Raw genomic sequence first — 16749 nt, forward strand, 5'->3', positions numbered from 1 at the left:
GATCCTCTGATCCCTGCTGACTTCCTGCCCCTGGGGCAGGGGGCTGGACTCGACGATCTTCTGAGGTCCCTTCCAGTCCTAATGTCTATGAAATCTATGTCTATAAATTCTGTTCATAATATTTTATGCTTAATTTATACTGCTTTTCTACACACAGGCCTCATTCACCTACCCTACTTACACATGTACAAAATAAAAACACATCATTAAAATGATCAAAGCCTGAAGGTACCAATTCCCTTTATCCTCATATGCAAATATTTGTCTTCTATTTCCAAGGGAAGAAAGAATATGTAATTCAGTTCCGGTCATATGGAAACTGATGGTAAAATTCCCCTTCGATTTTAATAGCAGAAGGAGCAAGCCCAAAAATATGGTAAGATAAATTACATAAAAAGCTGTCTGTTTCAGGAAGTACCCCTCTTCTGCATAAAGCAAGAACTATTAAAAGGGGGTAACTAAGTTCCCCTAAAATGTTACTCTAATATGAACTCAAATTATTTTTCATGATAGCAGAGGCACAGAGAAAGGAAGGGTGAAGTCACAGGTTACACTTAGACCATACTAAATCTGTGGAATATTAAGCAGCTTTGGAGTTAAAACATACTGTGAGCAGTTGCATGTTATGTGTTAATAACATTTTTTGCCTGCAGGGCTTCTGTTTGTCAGCAGAGGGCTGGTGAGCAGGGGCATGGCTAGAAGCCAGGACAACTGGGCTCTACCCCTGCGCTGGAAACGGGAGGAGCCAGAAGCAGTGCATCTCAAAGCAGGACCATCCCCAACTAGATCATTCCAACCAGGGATCTGTCAAGCTGGGCCTTAAAGACCTCCAGGGATGGAGATTCCATTGCCTCTCTAGGAAACCCATTCCAGTGCTTTACCACCCTCGTAGTGAGAAAGTTTTCCTTAATATCCAACCTAAATTTCCCTTGCTGCAATCTGAGACCATTGATCCTTGTACTGTCATCTGCCATTCAGTTTTAATTCAAATGAATCAACAGACTTATTTTTATATGGTTAGAAAATAATTCTGTTCTGTACGTGCACTACATTTTTTTTTACAAAACAAAGCAGCGAAATTTCTGCTTTATGTAAAAAATGGAATTAAATCTCAACTATGGAGTTGAAACCAATATTTGTTTAATTATAATTTGGATTTATGAGAATTGCAAGTCATGGATCTTAAAATATTTTACTAAAATATTATTACCATAATTCCCAATAGTGAAACTGATGCACAGGGTGATTAAAAGAGAGAGAGAGGAGAATAGATGCTGTTCAGAATCAAAATCCACCACTCTTAGCCATAATGTTGCCTAATTTCATCACAGGTGTTACAATATCTGATGCTTTCTTTAAATGTAATGGGTGTGTAACAGACTTAAGGAGATATATGACAATCACAAGAATTTCAGATCATATTTTAAATATATATATTTCTGGCTCCCATTTTTGAAAAATCTGAAAATGTGAAACCAAAAGGTTAAAAAATGAGAAACCAAATAAACAGAACAAAAAAAAATCTTTTAATTTTTACAATTGTAATGTTTAATTCATGATTCGCAGCATGTGACTCAGCAATATTTCAAGGCCAAAAGGAATTCCTTGGAGGAATATTAAAAGGGCAGAAAAGGATATTTTGCACTGTTTTCTGGATTCTAATGACTATAGATTTTTGAACAGAAAAAGTTGGAAATGCTGAAAGTATTACACTATAATTTTCTCTTCTTTAAATTTAATTTCAAAAAAGGAAAACATCAAATGATTATTTTTCTGTTGTTCTTTCATACCACTTGTTGCTACAGAATATTTATATCCCTATGGTAATAAAGCTAACAAACATAAATAGGTCCACGAATAGGCTGAGGGCAAGGGTATTTTCTTATGTCCTCGGTGATTTTCATTTAGTTGTATAGTAATCAGAGACCAGCAACAAGGTGTTATGTGACTGTGCAACTCACTGATTTCCTTTGTTCATTCAGTAAAGTGAACATGCACTGAGAGCTTTAATCAAGCCCTCTCACCATATGCACAATGACTCTCTCTCCACTTGCTGCCTCAATTTCAATAATGGTTGTAGTGTACTTGTTCTTAAGTTGGATAGAGCCTTATGATCTCTGAGGGCATTTTACGTGCTTCTCTTCCAGTAGAAAATCTGTTCATAATGGTTTAGTAACTACTAATTTATTTAAAATAGAGCAAACATGTTGGTCAGTTACTGACCCACTGCTGGTTGGGGTTAACAGTTACTTAGATCTCAGCAATGTAAATAACTAAAAGTGATGGTTGATTGGTGGCTTATGGTTAGTTTTGGAGTAGGTGGACAGTTTGCAGCATCCCTTTAGCCTGCTTTTATTTAATATATTCCAGCTTCTCAAATCAAAACAATCACCAGGATGTCTGATGAGGATAAAGGTCCAATTTTTATAACCAAAGAGCTTTTATTTTAAAACAAGTATTTTTTAATAATACAACTCTCTGTATGCTGGCTGACTGTTGCAATAGCAGTGGAGGGTATAGCAGAGGATAGATCATTCTAGATATATCATGTTTATATGCTCTCCCTTTCAAGCATTCACTCCTGCCATGGGTGAAGACAGGTCTATTTGTTATGTGGAGGACAGTGGGCCTAGGTCCACCAAGAAAACTATAAGCTTCCCTCAGGGAGGCTACTAAAAGCCTAACAACCGACTGAGCGCAAAACAAATGAAAAAAAAAAAAAGCAGGGACACGAATGAAGACTGTAGGCTAGTAACAACCGTTCAAGGTAGGGGTCACCAAGCAGAGAACACTGGCCAGTGCCCGCCAGTGGGGAGGCTCAGGAGACCTACAAAGACCCAGTGCTGTTTTGGCCAGAAGGACCCCAGTGCCCACCTCTGGAAACTGGCCAGGAGGCCCGGGGGCATGGGCATGGTGTTGAAACAGAGCCAGAGCATGGACAGGGTAAGTTGGTTGATGACCAAGGCCCTCCCTTGGAGGGAGAGGCACTGAAGCAGCTCCATCCAAGTCTGTAACCACTCAGACATCTTGACTTCAAGTTGGTTCCAGTTCTGTGGCAGGGAGCATGACTGGGGACATGTAGACTCCAGACAGAACAGTGAGCTTGTGCTCCATCAGAAGCTATGGAGCACAGGTGGGAGTGAGCTGACCTGCCGCCTGTCATCTACCATTACTACTGCTCTTGACTCACATGACCCAGGCAGAGGAGGCTGCCAAGCAGATGGATTGGTAGGCCTTCACCTGCACAAGGTCCTCCAGAGCCTGGATGCTAGGAGCATGTCATGAACATACACTAAAAGGACCACTCTTATGGCTGCCATTTGATGAGGATCAACCTCACAGACACTCGGAGGGGTTTTGGCTTCAGTCCCTGCTTTGTGTGATTTCTCCAGGTGCTCAACTGGATGCCGATGGAGCCTATGCCCTCTGCGCAGGAAATCACACAAAGCAGGGACTGAAGCCAAAACCCCTCCGAGTGTCTGTGAGGTTGATTGATCCTGCTGGTCAATGTCTCTGCCCACACTACCTCAGGTAGCCAGGGCCCCTTGCATAACATCATCAGGTGGCATGAGGTACACTGCTACCTCCACCCCAATGCATTCCACTCTGAGCTTTATTTGCAGACATTGGTGCATGTTATAAGGACCCCCCAAGATCATGGTGGTTTCTGAGATGCCTGGCAAGGAAGTGTTCCAGAGGCCAGCCCCCAAGCAGCAGTGGAGAAATGGATCTCTGATTGGTGACCCTTGAGTTCCTGGGGGACCTGGGTACCAGAGTGGACCTGAGTTCTGTCCTCCTCAACACACCTGTCACACTCTCCCTCCTCAGCCTGGGAAATGTCACCTCCCCAGTCACTATTCTCCTGCTGGTATGCCAAGACCTCAGCTTCTACCAGGCATGATCCTTTCATTGCCAGTTGACCTTGGCACAGAGATGGCTGGGTGGGGTGGGCTAAGGGAGGGAAGTGGAAAACAGGGCTCCCTTCTTTTTATGGGATAGGGAGGGGGCTAGCTGGCACAGTTAGTCAGGGGTGTTTCCTTGGGCTGCACTGTGTGTGGCAAAGTAGAGGGGGCTGTGAAAGGTGCTGATGGGCCTGGTGTGTGTGTGGTGAAGAGGTTTGCACAAGGGAGGTGCAGAAGGCAGGGAATGATGCTGGGAATAATATACACACAGACATACAAGAGGGAGGGGAAGGCTCAAAGCTGGCTTGCTCAGCTCAATCACAAACACTGGGGAGTGGGAGAGGGGAGTGTAGGACTCACCACATGAGGGTAGACACAGGGGTATCACAGCAGCAGGTGCTGTTGGTGATGCCCATTACTGCCTACCCATTCAGATTGAAAAAAACTATATGGCAAATTATTTATTTCTGAGGAGGGAAAATAAATGGGGTATGTGATGAATGGCTGCTCTATAATAAATTTAAAACAAAAAAATATATTCATAGTGTGCGAGTAGAATAATCTTTCCTACATAGGAAGAAACTGGGGGCAGAGAACATACAGTTCTAAGTGTTATTAACTGGAGTGTGCTCCTTGTTTATGGAATCATACATTAGACTCATCTCAAAATACCTAGTGATTATAGTCTTAGAGTTTAACAACCCAGGATATGTTCAGACCACATAAATAGAGAACATACCTCACGTTATGTATGAAAATTTTACTTGTTATTCCTATGACTTATTTACAAAATTCAAAATATTTGTAAGAAATATTTATATGCAAGAAAGTCATATTAAAAATATTTTAAAATTTCAGCTTCTCAAAAGTTCGCTTGTTCCTGAATGGAAACTGCTTGAACATAAAATATTATTTGTATCAAGTGCATTTGATATCAAGATAATTTTCCTGGTACAAATTATGAAGAGATTAAAATGCCCTTAAAAAATATTAGAAAAAAGTTATAATGGGCAAACCTTAACAGAGGACTTGCCATTATTCTCTTTGTAATATGAACAATTAAATAGATTATGCACAACAATGAGAATTTCAGCATGGCATTCAAAACAGAATGATAACATAGCACTCTGTTACTTTGGTAATTTGTTATAAATGTTAAGTTTCTTCAGACAGAGGTTTTCTTTACTATAGCATTGCAGCATGAGTGCTAAGTAGAATGCTGATGTAAGTACTGCTAACACCGCAACATCTACCATTAAAAAAGTAAATACTGTCTTCAGGGAAACACTCTGAGTCTAGTTCAATTGAGACACTTGTGAAAATGTGAACACTTAGGAGTTATACCTGAGAACCTGGCAACCATCTTGCTAAGAAAGGATTCTCACAACACAAAGAATCTGCATGCTCAACTCTGTAGTGCCTTCTATTCAGCATATCTCTCCATTTCAAGATCCTACATTAAAAATCTAGTGCATGAGTTAAAAGGTTAATGATAATTACTATGGAATAATGTTCCATTAATTATGGCTACAATGTGGAACAGTGTTAGGGCTAAATCCCCTACATATTATGGGCCCAATCATGTTCCCACTAAAATCAGCAGGAGTCTCACCACAGGCTAGAAGATTGGGCACCACTGATCTAGAAGACTGTTCTGCTGTCCTGCAAAATCTAGGTGATGACAAGGACCTTATTTTAAAGTGTGTCAATCCCCAAAAGTAAGGTATAGATGGGGAAAAAAGAGGGCAATAATTGAAACAAAATGCAGTCTTCTTTTCTACTCTGCCTATACTATTTTCTATATCTCCATTTCATCATTTTATATTATGGATCTAAATAATTTACAAGAATAATAGAGCAGCAAGTTTAAGTGGCACATAAAAAAACTGATTTTAAAACAACAGGCATCACAAAAGTGCACAGTTGAGAAGTCTTATACAAGGCAAAAGGATGCTGTTTCTAAACACATAATGCTACTCTGCTGTTCAGCTGCTAAATTACATGTACTACTGCTCTATTTCCTCACTTAAAATTAGAAATAATTTGTCAGTAACAATATGAAATATAACTAAATTAATAGTAATCATGCATATGCATACCTATTAATTACAATAACCATGTAAATGTGTAATACAGACATACAGACACACACACACACACACACACGCAGATTTCTTCACCTCTTTCTAATAACTCTGAGAAAAAAATCATGCACTTCATGAGTACCCAAAAACTTATTTGGAATTCATTGGGAGTTTTCAGCACAAAGGGAACGGAGGATGGGATTATATATTATGACCAGTGAATTTTAAAATCTAATTACATTTTTACCATGTACAAGATAATGCTGGTTTATTTGTTACAGAAATTGCTGCTCTTATGGGGGAAGCAGAACTGAGAAATGGACTCTGCAGTCAGCAGTTGTCTTCCTGACCCCACCATTAGCACCAGTAGGGAGTCGCAGCTTGACTCACATTTAGACAGCTTTTACATCATCACCTCTGTCTTCTGAAATAGAAAGTGACCTCATCCTGGGAATATCACCAAGACAACCCTCCCCTGTTGCTGACATAGTTTATATTGTGGCAGCACATCTCAAACCTCCAGGAATCAAGGTTCTACTGTGCAAGGTACTGTATGAATTTATGATAAAAATACCCTATAGGTATATTTAAAGATGTGTATGCACACAATATACACTACATATACCAAATGCTGCATATACAAAGTACACATTGCAAATGAAAATTCTCTCCATTTACAAGGAACAGACCACTACTCAAATAACTGTGTTCCAGGTATGCCCTTTCATAGACCATTTTGCAATTTCTTGTCCATAAACACTCAAGGGCTGATCTCATAAACTCCCTGAAATCTGGACCCTGAAAAACTATCACTATCCCAAATCCCAGGTGACACCAGAAAAGTAAGACATGTCCAAAACAAAGCCACACCATAGAGTTATACTACCAATCATCTAAAACTAATTTTCCTATTAAGACCTTTATCATCATCAAGATATGCAATGGAAAATAAAACCAACTTCCTGTGATGACAATGCCTAAGCACAGACAGTCAAAAAGCCCAAGGCTGAATAGATTCAATCTTCACAGACTACTACCCTGAGTAGACTGAACTGATAAGGAAGTGAATAGACATTCAACTTTGATTTCAGAAATGCGCCACATGCCTGCAGTGGCTTAGGCCAGAAGCCAGACGGAACTAGAGCACACCTCTCTGGTTGGTTGGAACAGACAGCTTGAGACAAAGCTAGCCTGCCCACCCTGTGAGGGAGGGAGGGAGGGGATTCAGGGAAGGTGCAAAGCATCTTGGCATACTGGGGGAATGTGAGTTGACTTGAACCTGGAAGGGATCTGTGACAGAAGTTTAATAAACTGATTTAATCTAAATCAGTTAAGTCTGATACTATATCCATCCAGGTTTATCTTAAACTAGTTTCAGGCATTTTGAAAGTCATTTATGTCCACTGAATTTCTGTTGTGTAACAGACTTGAACCCATTTCTTATCACTTATAGCAGTTTATATGTAATTTCTGTCCCTAGCCTATAAGATTAGCTGTCAACAAAATTAGTCTGATCTGATTGCAGAAGTAAACTTGTCTGCATCACTGACACATAACTTCAGTTACCTCTCCATTAATGGGGAGGAAATGGGCACTGCAGAAATGTACATGTATATTAAGTTCACTTTGCCTGAACAACAAACATAAATCAAATTCACTTACATTTTAAATCATTTTCACTTTCCAGTTCTTTTACATAATAATTTCAATTGCAAACAACAAGTGAATATTACCTTTCAGAGATATATTCTCGGCTGATTTTCATTAACATTTTAAGAAAAGTGGATACAATTCCATTTATTCCATTCCCTGAGGTCTTTACCTCAATACTTCATTCAAAGAACTTTCATAGATCACAGTGATAACAACAGATTTAAATCAGAGAACAAGTGTAAGGATATACATCCCTCAGAAAACCTAAATGCTGACAATGTGCCTTTACTTACAAATGTAGACAAATAAAAATAAAATATAAGCTATTAATGAATTTCCAAGTTTACAATTAAAGACAAAATCCTATGTGTTAAAATATTTTTTCACAATCACATCAAACTTCAGACATTGCTGAATTTTACAATTATCTAGCTTATTAATCAACAGTACCCATCATATTTGTTTTTTACTATTGTGAACAATACATGTTATACTCTATAATCAGTTGAATTGTAATTTGTATATATATTTGTGTCAAAATGTTGATGAATTCAACAAAAATGAGAAAGGAAATACAGTACACAGAAAACTGTGGTACATGCATGCGTACACACAAAGATAAATCACCTTGATCCTTCTCTGTTGTTGCTAAAATATAAAAAAAAAAAGAAAATGAAGAAAAACATCAGATAAAAATAAGGTACTTAGTTTAACTTCATTTAAGTACAACAAACATCAGACAACATAGTTCAATGTTTTGTCCGTTTAAAATGCTTATGTGCTACTCATATCTGACTATACTTTGAGAACAATTCTCTTTCTGGTTATGCCCATGGAGTCAGCCTGAATATACGTTACATACTCTGAGAAGTTGGTGAAATGAATAATAGTAAAAACCGGGTTAGGCTATTACTGTTGTTATAACCATCCTTGTGGATTTAATCTGTTCTTGATCATCGTTAGTTTAAGGCCAGTATCACCACTGAACATTGTACATGTAGTAGATTGACTTCTGAGAGAGTGAGGGGAAGTTACTGACTACAGAACTAGTCACAGATTTGGTATCTAGAGAAATATTAAGAGATTTGGGATCAGGTCCAATTCCAATATGATAATTACATCTGAGATTTTTAGGCATATTTTAGACAATACTTAGATACTTCTGATGTGGTACAACTAATAAAAAATGACTAATGATTATAAGGAGACAGAAGTCAATTTCAGGGTTCAAAGTCTAGAATCAACACAGAAATAAAGTATCTGCCAATAAGATTTTGGCTTAAGCGTATGATTTTGGCTTATGAAACCTTAGTACTAGAAGAGAGGGATACAGGCCTTTTTAAAACTGAAAGTTGGTAACTAAGGGGTTTTTTTTAATCTTATGAAGCTGGAGCCTTTTACCTCCAATAGCATTCTACTTCATTTTTTAAGGTGGTATGCCTTCTTGAGGCAAGTACACTTGAAAAAAGAATTTTAAAACTGACTTTTGACATGGGGCTTACTATTACATGTCTGTATATCCACTTGGAGAAATTTATTTATGCATCAGGTAGGTAGCAGTGGCTTGATAAAACACAGAAAAAATCACTTCAGTTAAAACACCTATGAGGCCAAATTCCTGCAATTTCAGTTTTACTTCAGCAACTACAAGCATGCTTTGAAGTGCAGAATTTGGTCTTTTACTTTGCATCATTTGCAGAGGTGTAGCTAGCTATTTCATCACCCAGGAATGGGTTGGGGGTAGGAAAGGTGGCAGAGTCTTTCCTGATTCACTGTACTCTGGCTGCTGCTGCTCAATGTGTTGTGGAATTGGTTCAGACTGCTGCAGCTACAGAACTGGCTCCCTGCACACCAGCTGCAGCACCCTTCAATGGCACAGATTCCTTTGGTGCCACCCTCTAAATCCATGCATAGGACTAGCGCCATGCTCCCCTACACCTGGTCACACTAATGATAAATGCACTCCTACACTTTTCCAGAATAAAAGTTGGAACATCCGTGCAATGTTGTATTATTTGTTTCCGTTTTTCTTACAATGCTCCCACAACCTAAAATATACATCCAGCTATGGTTATCTCTCTAAATTATTTCTATTTTATTCCAACAGGCTTACTAAATGTTCAAGATAATTTAAGAGCAAAAATCCCAATTACAAATGTGAAAAATAAAATCTGAGAGAGAAAAGGTATCTTTGCTTTCTTGTTTTCCAGAAAAGATCCAATATTCATCCTTCTTTCTTTAACACAACATGATATCATAATTAATTATGGTAAACTGGTTACTAAGGTAGTTTCATGTTGTTACTCCCATGATATAATATCGGTTGCTATAGCGATGAGCTGGCTTTTTGTTAATCACTTGTGAGATTGGTTAACTCATGTTTGTCAGTGACTTTGACCAGAGCTGGAATAAGACAAAAAGTGGATTTTATAACACTACTAAACACATCACCCTCCTTCATATCTATCGGGTTTGATGTTATGACTTTATTTAATTCCAGTGTACTACCAGAAATAAATTCTACCAAAACAGAATGTTATGTCAACAATAACATGGAATTTTTAAGCCAACGTCATGTTCTGTTTCCTGTAATCTGACACACATTTATGGTTTATATTAAAAAATACATATTTATGCAGGATTTACTATTTCTAGAATTTAAATCTGTATCACTATATTACACTGTTATATGGTTTCTGGAAAATAATTATTGCATTTGAATACTGTCAAATTATTTTATTGTTAGCATACTTTACTGTTTTACAGAATTTTTACAATATTACAATAACCTTTATATAATAAAATACTGATTTCCTAGCAACAACCCTGATTAATCTCATTTTCCAGAATATATATAAATTATAAATATAGGAAAAACTCATATTATCGTTAAAGCTATTTGCTGTTAGTATATTTATAATAATTAAAAGGCCATTGACGTTTTATCAGTTTATGATTGTATCTTACTATATATACCAGTAACTTTTCTACCTCTGACAATGACAACTCAACAAGCATAAATTGTGTTTATGTGCCTGACTAAGGTATTCAAAAGACATCTCTTGCCTTGATTTCCAAATTTCATGGTGCTGATTAGGAAAGAATGCACTGTCAATAGTTTATTAGGAATATTTAGAGAAAGTAAAAATTAGCCATGAGCACACATTTATATTTGATAAAAATTCAAAATAAGAACAAAAGACAACTTAAACATAAGGTCTGGATATTTTGTTCACGCAGGTTCCCAGGAGGCATATTAAAGCAATGAATAGGAAAAAGCTCTATAGTTCACCAGCTGAGATTTTAATGAGACATTTCCCCTTGCTGTGGTACAGGTTTGTTCAGGAAAGGGAAAAGGCTGCTCACAGAATATTCAGTTAATAGGCACTGTTGGCTTTTACAGTCACTTTGGCAGTTGATCACTATACTCACCTTCTATTTTGGCATATTCTGTAAGTCGAGTGTAATTGATCAAGGCAGCTTTCTCCAGACATTTTCTGACCACTTTCTTCACCTCTTCTGCTGGTATGGGAGTGGCAATATCTTTCATTAAAACCTGTGCCAGAGAATCATATTACTTGGTTGCCCATTACCCAAAGCTCCAGAGCATAACTGGAATTTAATAACTATTTTAGATCTGCTAATAATTAATGGCAAAAATCAAAGAGGAATCATTTCAAATCAGTGGTCCAGTTGGTTAATAAAGTAGGTATTTGTTTCTAGAGGTTTGAGTTCTAACTTTGTTTTGGTGGTTGTGTTAGTTTAGGGGCAGGGAATTATTTTGGGCAGAGGGCTGCTTACCAAGTTTTGGCAAGTCATCAAGGGCCGCATAACAGGCAGCCCAGGGCAGATTAATATTAATTTTCTAATTTAAGGGCCCTGTGGGCTGGATACAAATGGCCTGGCAGGCCACATCCAGCCCCCAGGCCTCATTTTGCCCACTCCTATGTTAGTCTGATGGTTTCACGTTTATCCTAATCTACAGAAGTTATAAGATCATTTCTACAATTTGACACCATTCAGCATGATTGTCAGTCTCTGAGTGAGAATCAAGAATGGAATACCAGAAGTCCTGAGGTCTAGATTAAACTACAGCTAGAGACAGGGATAGCACCATTTCCATGTGACCCTTTTTGTATTACGTTCAGTTCTTAGTGGTGAAATGAACCCCACAAGTTCATGAACATCAACTGGCAATTTTAAAAAGGAAGAAAAAAAAACACTAACAAGACTTATCATCACTGATTATTTTTCTTCCTGCATACAGTTATTAAAATTCAGCAGAACATACTTGTTCAAAAGGATTAGCTATTTACGCAGAGTACCAGAGTTTTCCTGAAATATTTTATTATGGTAAGCTAGAAGACTAGGTCATAAAAAGACTTTAACATTTTAAATATTTATTTTTTAAATTGACTAATCTGTAAAAATCTTCCAGTTTGACCTTTTGGAAGTTAATTGAATTTAGCCACTGGCTTCAATTGAATCAGAATGTCCCTTGAATTTTACAGTTAAGTTGGCCTCTGCTAGTTTAAACTGAAATAAAACTTGTCAAACTTACAAAAATGCTATTTATATTTTGTAATCTAAATATTGCAAATAAAGATTTAAAGTTTGAAAAATTAATTACTTTTTGAAACACAATTAATTGCTGACTAAAATGTCAATACTGCTTTGAAAAAACTCAAGACTCAATTAAAATGAGGCAAGTTGGACCCAGATAATTTAATCTGTAACTTTAAAAATATATTTTTTGCATAATACCAAGGGACTCGTATGTACCCAAGTCTCCAACAGTGTATTTAATAATGCAATAGAGGTAATGCATATTAATATTTTACTTTTATGGGTAATTTAGCTATTAGTTTTCTTTTCTTGTTTTTTGACTATCCATACTTAGGTGTACCAAAATTCAATTTGATTTTATACAAATATGTTTATTCTACACTTGAACTCAAGAGTCTAAACCAGAAAGGAAGAGCCACAATGTTTACAGGTAAGTATAATAAAAGGATGTTCACAGATGTAGGAAGGCACATTTTCCCTAATTCAACTTGGCCCTTTTTAACTGTAGCAGCACAAATAAAAATATTAGCTCCACAAAAATGATGTCTACATATATGGCAATATATTAAATGAAATCACATTTAAAACCAAATATACAGAATTGGTCACCCAATAGTGTATAGGCCCTGGCAGAATTTTGCAATAGCACAAAATGGCTGTCACTTCCCCTTTTTCGGATGCATCAGGCAATGGACCAGTACCATCCAAAGGCTGGACAGTACTAGAGAGGATGGGATAACTGTCTAGAAAAGACAGAATATTTTGCTTTAACTCACCCTCTTAGTAGTTTCCTGGACTTTAATGCTCCTCATTCACAAGGGAGCATAAATGCTGTTAGTATTGTCTGCCCTCCGCAGGAGCTAGTTCTAGGGAATTTGTTGTAGCCAAGTTTTATTTATATGTTACATTTATATTCCCGTGTCAATTTAGATAAATCTAAACTTTTTCTTTATAAATTGAATCAAATTTTGATTTTCCAATGTGTTTATTTAGATTATATGGATATTTTTAAAGTTATATTTCAAGATACAATCATAACATTTTGTGACCATAATAATCAAATGATAAAGACACAGGGAACCTTTGCAATGACTTAAGAGAAAGTTCTGGTAAATATATTTTATTATTAGACTTTGTCAGTTATTTAGCATATAATAAAACCACTAGTATGGTATCTTAGCAGATATTCCTTCTAGCTCAATAATAAAAGAACATACAGATGAAATATCCTAGAATTGAAATAAACTAAAAAGACATACCCTTTCAAGTAATGAAAGTGTGGCTTTTAAAGCTCCTTCAGGACGTCCAAATGGAAAACAGTATCTTAAAAAAAAAACAAAAACAGGATAAATTTTCCAGAGTGTAATATCTAAGTTAAGAATGTAAGCATAATGGGTATATATTATCCCACTACTCCTTAATTTGCATTATTGGAAGGGACATATATACTGAACACTGATAAATGATTCTTTTATATTTTTTCACAAATCCAATATGGAGGACCGAAATCCAAGCTTGTTGCTTGGCCCGAAGGATAGGAAAGTGCAAAAGACAAGAAGAAATTAGCCCGGTGACTGAATAGTGGAGGATATCTACAAACAGCTGTGGGTTTTATTAGACTGCTTCCATCTTGCTGAAAAGGCAAGTCATTTCTGACCTTAACACCTTAAGAATCTCTGTAAGAAAATGAGGCTTATTATAAGGCTCACTCTACCTCTTTATACCCTGTTTTAGTATTGATTTAACAATGGAAGGAAACTGCATAAATGGGTGCAAATTACAATGGGTGCAAATTACTTTTTGGGGGGGTTTAACTAAATCATTTATCATTAGAACACATTTTATTTTGGCTTAAATTGTAAATTCTACCAGACACAAACCTTATTGCCTTTTGTGCCCGGTACAGCACTTACAGTCTTTAACTACTAAAAGAATAACAATACCAAAAATGCAAAAGATGAAACAAAATAAACTAACGTGCTGCCACTCCTACAAGCTGTAGAGCTCATTCTAAAACTCTCTTAATCCTATCTGTGAAGCTTGCTGGGATAGCCCCAATTGAAAAAGGGATTTTCTACTTTGCTGAGATTATTTGTATGTGATTGTTTATTATTACTAATAAAAATGGTAGTCCTATTTTCTAACATTTTTCCAATAACAATTGGATTCAGAGTGATGAGTTTTAGAAATCACTTTGACTGACATTATAGATCCTTGTAAATGAGGTCAGACAAATCATTTTAGCAGACATAGCACCAATTTATGACCTGCTTTATTTTGCTTGCTTACTCTGTGTTAGTAACTCTTAGTGGGCATTAATAAATTAGCAAAACAGATTTAATCAACTTGTACTTTCTTAGTCTTAATCCATCTATAAATAAAATACAAACTTGGCTGCTTTATTTGCCTCCTCCTGCCTCCTCAGTGTATTTGCATAATCCATGTATTGTCTTTCCTATTATTTACTCCTATTAACCCGTAGGTGACACAGCTCATGCATAAATGCCACTGATCCCTAGATAACATTTAGCATTTCAAATCATGAGGTCCCACTGGGTATGTCCTAAAGTGTTGCTACTTTCATATATGTAAATAATGTAATGAACTTTTAAAGTACACATAATCCTGAGCCAATGCTATAAACTAAGTAAGTATACAGAACCCTAATTAACATTTACAATTCTCTATTACTACAGCCACTAAAGGTAAGACCTACTAAGCATTTTACATTACAACTACCTATTTTCACACATTCATACTTTCTGCAAATACCTAATAGGCTTCATTGCTGCATACTATGTGTCTGACCAAAAGATAACTTTTTAGGAAATTGGAAACAAAAATTATGGCTATTTCTGAGTTATGATGGAGTAAAAATAAAGAGCAGTAAGGTTACCTACCATACAGAACTATTATTTTCCAAGATTAGCTGTCTTTACAGACTCCCTCTTGGTATGCATGAGTCCTATACATGCAAGACTGGATTCTTTCAATCAGCAGTGTCTATTCAGGTCAAACCCAAATCCTAGATGACCTTATGCCTTCCCATGAGGGGGCAGAAATTCCACAGGAAACCCAATCTGTTCTTTCACCAACACAACACCTGAGAACAGCAGGATGCCGTTCTTGTTGACCCAAATAATGTGGACAAAGCACAAGAGTCCACGTGGAGAACATGTTTAAGAATCAAAGGTACTGTAAAATACATATATTTTCATTTTTTTTTGAATGACTGTCCACATGGTTTCCATTGCTAGTAACTAGAAGACAGTTATCAAACAGGGGCTGGGGTAATGTAGGCATTAAGGTGCATGGTTGACAGCCCAGAGGTTGAAGTTTGAGGCGCAGCCCTGTCAGGTTCCAACAGATCCTTGAATTTTGCTAAATACCTAGTCACAAGGACACAAAAAAGGAAAGAAAAGGGGTAAAGCAAGGGACAGGACTGGAAATAGATAGAATAGCTCTTGTTTACAGTTTCCAGGGCCCAACAGCCAGAGATGATCCAATTCCAGGGTGAAAAGTAGAAATAAATGATCTTTGAGAGCTCCTGTGACACTAGTCCCTGATGCATGATAAGACTCAAAGTGAAGGGCAGAAAAGGATGTAGAGATTCATCGTTACTAGAACGTTTTCTTCTCTCTCACTGGCTCTGAAGTCCCTTAAGACTAGTTAAAGTAATGAACAGAAGAACACTGCCTGGAGATAGCCCGAAATTTTGTTTTTTTCTTTCTTGGGGTTGAAACAAGGAGGATAGGAGAATTTACAGTTGCCTTGGGAGTCCCTTAAGAAATGGAAGGTCTCATCCATCTGGAATTTTTAAAAAGTTTATTGCTGTCAAAGGGAAGGTCTTTTGTAATTGTCTGAGCTGTCTGAACCTCTCTGGGAATTCCTGAAGATTGAGGCAGGAAGCCCATCACTGTAGGCACTGCTCTATCAGATGTAAAGGCTACCAAATGCTCCCTGCATCCTTGCGTATGATGGTCTTTAAGTACTCTGTCTGTTCTGTTGATTCCAATTCAAGTAATTGCAATCAGGACAGAAACACTTATCAATTAGTAATGGCAAACAGTGTATTTGAACAGTTCTAGTCTTCCTCTCTCTGTACAGACTGAGCACCCCTCTGTTCCTTCAACCTTTCCTTGACCATAGCTACCGCACAAGACCCCTGTATGGAAATAAAGATATCTATGTCTCTTGGAAGAGACATCAAAAATATCTATATCTCTGATACCTGTTGTAAGCTTGCCTGGATGTGACCAGAGGTTGCTGGCATGGTCACAGGTCTCCTGGGGGTCCCAACAGAACTTTAATTTCGACAACAGTAAGCCATCACGTACAGAGGAGTCCAAGATATTCATGGCATAGAAGAGTCCAAGGTGGGCAGCAGTTTGTGAGGTTTTTCCTGCATTTGTTCCAGGGGTATTCTCAAGAGTCTCTGTCACACACGCTTGATAAAATTGTTGTAAAGCCATCAACTGAGCAAAGTCCTGAGGAACTTAACTGCCTTGGTAAAAAAGGATAAGATTAAGTCAGCAGAGATGAGC

At 37.2% G+C, this 16749-nt stretch overlaps 1 protein-coding gene across 1 annotated transcript in view; it reads right to left on the minus strand.

Annotated features, from left to right (window-relative positions):
- The window catches only part of CADPS2 (calcium dependent secretion activator 2), a gene marked incomplete at its 5' end in the record, with an annotated part of 600328 nt that overhangs the window by 88875 nt on the left and 494704 nt on the right, over positions 1-16749 (minus strand). Inside the window, 2 exons of the mRNA XM_019543957.1 lie at positions 8267-8287; positions 11072-11195. Of these exons, the coding sequence (XP_019399502.1) occupies positions 8267-8287; positions 11072-11195 (145 nt within the window). The remainder of the gene's footprint in view (positions 1-8266; positions 8288-11071; positions 11196-16749) is intronic.

Source organism: Crocodylus porosus, unplaced genomic scaffold (assembly GCF_001723895.1).
Source record: "Crocodylus porosus isolate Cpor-Errol unplaced genomic scaffold, CroPor_comp1, whole genome shotgun sequence".
In the NCBI taxonomy this organism is placed as follows: domain Eukaryota; kingdom Metazoa; phylum Chordata; order Crocodylia; family Crocodylidae; genus Crocodylus; species Crocodylus porosus.